At 44.5% G+C, this 5,000-nt stretch overlaps 1 protein-coding gene across 1 annotated transcript in view; it reads right to left on the bottom strand.

Moving 5' to 3' along the window:
* Positions 1-3,669: 3,669 nt before the first annotated feature.
* Positions 3,670-5,000, bottom strand: part of LOC142292304 (melatonin receptor type 1B) — a 212,568-nt gene continuing 211,237 nt past the window's right edge. Inside the window, exon 2 of the mRNA XM_075337578.1 lies at positions 3,670-5,000. This exon is cut by the window's right edge and continues 673 nt beyond it. Within this exon, the coding sequence (XP_075193693.1) occupies positions 4,805-5,000 (196 nt within the window). The 3' untranslated portion in view covers positions 3,670-4,804.

Genomic DNA, 5,000 nt, shown 5'->3' with positions numbered 1-5,000 from the left:
AATCTGATAGTGATAGTTTTCTTCCTTCTGGAGTTGAGCTAATTTACAGAACCAGTTTTAACTATTTAAGATCCCATTATTTAAAATTAAGTCTATCTTGGAGGGAGAGAAAATTGTTTAACTAGAGCCAATTATAATTATATCACTCCTGGACGAAGCATTTCATACGAAACGTGCGTTGGGTGTGCCGGGACCTGTCCCTTACGTGTGACTCTCTGGACTGGTAATTGTGTTCACATTAAAGCATTTGACTTTTAAACTTATAGTGCTATCTCTACTAGTTACACATTTGCATGTTTTTTTCCCATGGTGCACTGCCATTAGGACTCCATACTTAACTGATCTCTTTAGGAGAACCAGTGTCCAGCTAATAGGGGACAAATCTGGTGACAGGTTCCCTTTAATGGACATTGATTTGCAAGCTAGCTCTAGCAGTTTGATAGTCAGAAGGTTTTCTTTCTTGCAGGGAAAGAGCTAATTTGCATGTACTTTCCATGAAACATTGCAGAGACACCATACAATTACTTGTCAGTAATAATACACAACCTCTCATATTTGGGTTTGCAAGTCTTTGAAATGTAATTCCATGGACACCGATATATCTTTTATGTTGCTGCATTCTTGAGAAAATAGCATTTTAATTTAGATGCAAATTAGGCATTAAGTGCTCTGGGTGTGACAGAGCACTTCCCAAAGCACTTGAATGGCTAGCCAAAACCAGCCTATTTACATTGACATTCACTGCCTAATGCCAAACAGACAATGAGCTGTCAATCAAGTTAAAGAGGCTGGTTCTGGACAGGGAAAACCTTTCTGGAGGGAATGACTCCTTAAGTGCTCTGTTCCGCCCAGTGCACTTTAACACTTCATTTGCATATGACTTAAAATGCAAATTACTCAAGAATGCAGCAACAGATAAAATATATTAAAGTGTCAATAGATTTACATTTCAAAGACTAGTATGCCATATGTAACATTGAGGTGTTGATAGTACTAACAGATTCCCTTTAAGTAGGGTCAATTCTCTCCCAATGCAAGGTCCAGTATTAAAAGGGAACCTGGCCCTAGGTTTTTCCCATATAAACTGCAGCCACCACAATTAAGCCCTTATATACAGCATTCTAGAGTACTATACATACAGTTGACACCACAAGTTTACATCCACTATCTACAAAGACCCATCTGCAGGTTTTTCTCACTATTTGACATTAAATCTGAATAAACCTTTCCCGTTTTAGGTGAATTAAGGACCAAAATGATTTATATTTGCAAAATGCTAGAATAATGAGAGAGAGAGAATGTTTGAAGGCATTTTTATTACTTTCTGCAAAGTCAAAAGTTTGCATACACTTTAAATTTGGGCGAAAAAAAAAAAAATCCGCACCAAAATCCGCATCAAATCCGCGGCAATTCCACGGTAAATCCGCGGCAAATCCGCACCTTTGAAAAGGTGCGGATTTTGCGGAAAAGCTGCGGATTTTGATGCAGAAAAATCCGCAGCTACATTCTCCCGTGGACACATAGCCTAAAGGGTGCTTTACACGCTGTCACATCGCTAGCGATTGCTAGCGATGTCGTGCGCGATAGCACCCGCCCCTGTCGTTCGTGCGACATTTGATGATCGCTGCCGTAGTGAACAATATCGCTACGGCAGCGTCACACGCACAAACCTGCTCTGCGACGTCGCTGGAAACACTGAACAATCCCTCCTTCAAGGGGGAGGTGCGTTCGGCGTCATAGCGACGTCACTGCGGCGTCACTAATTGGCCGCCCAATAGCAGAGGAGGGGCGGAGATGAGCGGCCGGAACATGCTGCCTACCTGCTTCCTTCCTCATTGCCGGTGGACGCAGGTAAGGAGATGTGCGCTGCCGCAGGAACGACGAACAACATCGTACCTGCAGCAGCAACGATATTATGCTTTGGAGCGACGTGTCAACGATCAGCATTTTTTGACGCTTTTGCGATCGTTGATCGTCGCTCCTTGGTGTCACACGCTGCGATGTCGCTAATGACGCCGGATGTGCGTCACTAACGACGTGACCCCGACGATATATCGTTAGCGATGTCGCAGCGTGTAAAGCACCCTTTAGAGTATTATTCCTTTAAACAATATGGGACAGCCCATATGATGTTGTCATATCTTTGGAAGCCTCTGATAGGTTTATTGGCAACATCTGAGTTAATTAGAGACGCACCTGTGGATGTATTTTAATGCACACCTGAAACACACTGCTTCTTTGTGTATTATCATGGGAAAGTCAAAAGAAATCAGCCAAGACCTCAGGAAGAGAATTGTGGACTTGTACAAGTCTAGTTTATCCTTGGGTGCAATTTCCAGATACCTGAAGGTGCCTCGTTCATCTGTACAAACAATTATACGCAAGTACAAACAAGATGGGAATGTCCAGCCATCATACCGCTCAGGAAGGAGACGGGTTCTGTGCACCAGAGATGAACGTGCTTTGGTCAGACATGTGTATATCAACCCAAGAACAAAAGCAGAAGACCTTGTGAAGATGCTGGTGGAAGCTGGTAAGATTGTGTCATTATCCACAGTGAAACGAGTACTGTATCAACATGGGCTGAAAGACCACTCTGCCAGGAAGAAGCCATTACGCCAAAACAAAGATAAAAAAGCCAGATTAATGTTTGCAAATGCACTGAGGAACAAAGATTTTAATTTTTGGAGATGTCCTGTGGTCTGACAAAGCTAAAATTGAACTGTTTGACCATAATGGCCATCATTACATTTGAAGGAAAAAGGGAGAAGCTTTTAAGCCTAAGAACACCATCCCAACTGTGAAACACGGGGGCGGCAGCATCATGGTGTGGGGTTATTTTGTTGCAGGAGGGACTGGTGCACTTCACAAAATAGATGGTATCATGAGGAATGAAGGTTAAGTGGCAATACTGAAGAAACATTTCAAGACATCAGCCAAGAACTTAAAGCTTGGACAGAAATAGGTCTACCAAATGGACAATGACCTGTTGGATACTGCCAAATTAGTTTCAAAGTGGCTTAAGGATAACAAAGTCAATGTTTTGGAGTGGCCATCACAAAACCCTGATCTCAATCCTATTGAAAATTTATGGGCAAAGCTGAAAAGGCCGATGTGAGCGGCGACCTACAAGCATGGCTCAGATACACCAGTTCTGTCAGGAGGAATCGGCCCAAATTCCACTAACTATTGTGAGAAGCTTGTGGAAGGAGATCCAAAACGTTTCCCCCAAGTCACAGTGTAAGGGCAATGCCACCAAATACTAATGACCTGGAGGGAACGTCACTGTGCAGAAAGGAAGAAAAATGCCTGAAAACATTCTCTCTCTCATTATTCTGGCATTTGTCTCTGAGGGCGGCTACTCCTGGGGCTCGGGGGGCGTCTCCGTACTGGACTCTGCGGGGGTCTGCTCTGGAGGGGCCACTGCGGGCTCCTCATTGGCGGCGGCTGTGGGCACGGGGGTCTCCTCGGGCTCACTAGACTCCACAGGCTTGCTGGGCTCCTCTTCTGGCTGGGGGGCAGCCGCCTCCTCCCCAGCAGGGGGCGCCTCTGCAGCTGCCGCCTCCTTTTTAGTCTTCCTGAACGGCAGCTTGATGTTCTTCTTGAAGGAGAAGATCTTCTTCTTGGCCGCCTTTCCAGGGGGCTCCTCGGGCTTCGCCTCCTCGGTAGTTGGTGGGGCTTGCTCGATCGTTTCTCCGGCTCCCGCCTCCTCGGTGACCGGCTCCGCAAAAAATAATAATAATTTGGCAAATAGAAATCATTTGGTTCCTAATTGACCAAAAACAGGAAAGGTTTATTCTGATTTCATGTCAGATAGTGAGAAAAACCTGCAGATGTGTCTGTATAGAGAGTGGAGGGAAAACCTGCAGATGTGTCTGTATAGAGAGTGGAGGGAAAACCTGCAGATGTGTCTGTATAGAGAGCGGAGGGAAAAACCTGCAGATGTGTCTTTATAGAGAGTGGAGGGAAACCTCTGGTTTCATCGGTAAGTCCCCAAGCTGATCTGTATAACACAAAAAACAACTTTTATTATACTCACCTGCAGTAAATCCAGTTTGATGGGCATCACTGGTCTTGATCCGATGTTTCTTTTCTTCTTGCTTTGTGTGGATGACGTGTCCTACATCATGCAGACAGTGTCCTCCATTGCGCTCCTGCACACGCGTACTTCAAAGTACTGTGATGTGCAGGTTTAGGGAAAGGTCAAAGAACAGCAGCGCATGCGCACTACAATACCTTCCTCTGGTTTCGGCAGGGCAGAGAGAAGTGTGTGTGATCAGGACCGCTGTGGAGGACACTGTGTGGATGACGTAGGTCGCATCATCCACACGAAGCAAGAGAGGAGGCTCCGGATCAAGACCAAAGCCGCCGAATCAAGATCAGAGACGCCCATTGGGCCAAACCACCCCTCAGGTGAGGTCTTTTTTACATTATACACAGCGGCTTGGGGACTTATACACAGTATTCTAGAAAGCTGTATACAGGGGCTCACTGGTGGTGGCTGCAGTTTATATCGGAAAAATCTAGTGATAAGTCTTTGATAGGAGATACATACAGAAAAGTCTATGTAGGTCATTTGAAAGGACGACGCCATATTCTTTCTACACAAATATATAATGCAGTCATCTCGTCAGTTCATTTATACAATTTATACATTTATACGATGTAAAAATAGCATTTTTTGAGGTTCGTTTTTTCCTTTTGAGATAAAAAAATATGCAGCAAAATAAATTCAATGTAAAACAAGTAAACACTGGCATGTGTATGTTCGGTGGCTCTGGGTCATCTGTCCTTCACAGTGGAGTCAGACGGTATCAGTTCTCATGTGTTCATTGTTATTCATGGCAGGAGAAGGTTTACTCTTTGGGCACTCGGTTCCTCCTCTGGAGAGTTCCTGAAAGAAAAGCCTGGGCGTCCACAGTGATACTAAAATCCTTTTGTATTCTTTCCGAAAGTTTTGGTTTAGAAGCCCATAAATCACAGCGTTAAGGCAACTGTTA

Source organism: Anomaloglossus baeobatrachus, chromosome 2 (assembly GCF_048569485.1).
Source record: "Anomaloglossus baeobatrachus isolate aAnoBae1 chromosome 2, aAnoBae1.hap1, whole genome shotgun sequence".
Taxonomy (NCBI): Eukaryota; Metazoa; Chordata; class Amphibia; order Anura; family Aromobatidae; genus Anomaloglossus; species Anomaloglossus baeobatrachus.
This window is presented reverse-complemented; position numbering and strand designations above follow the sequence as displayed.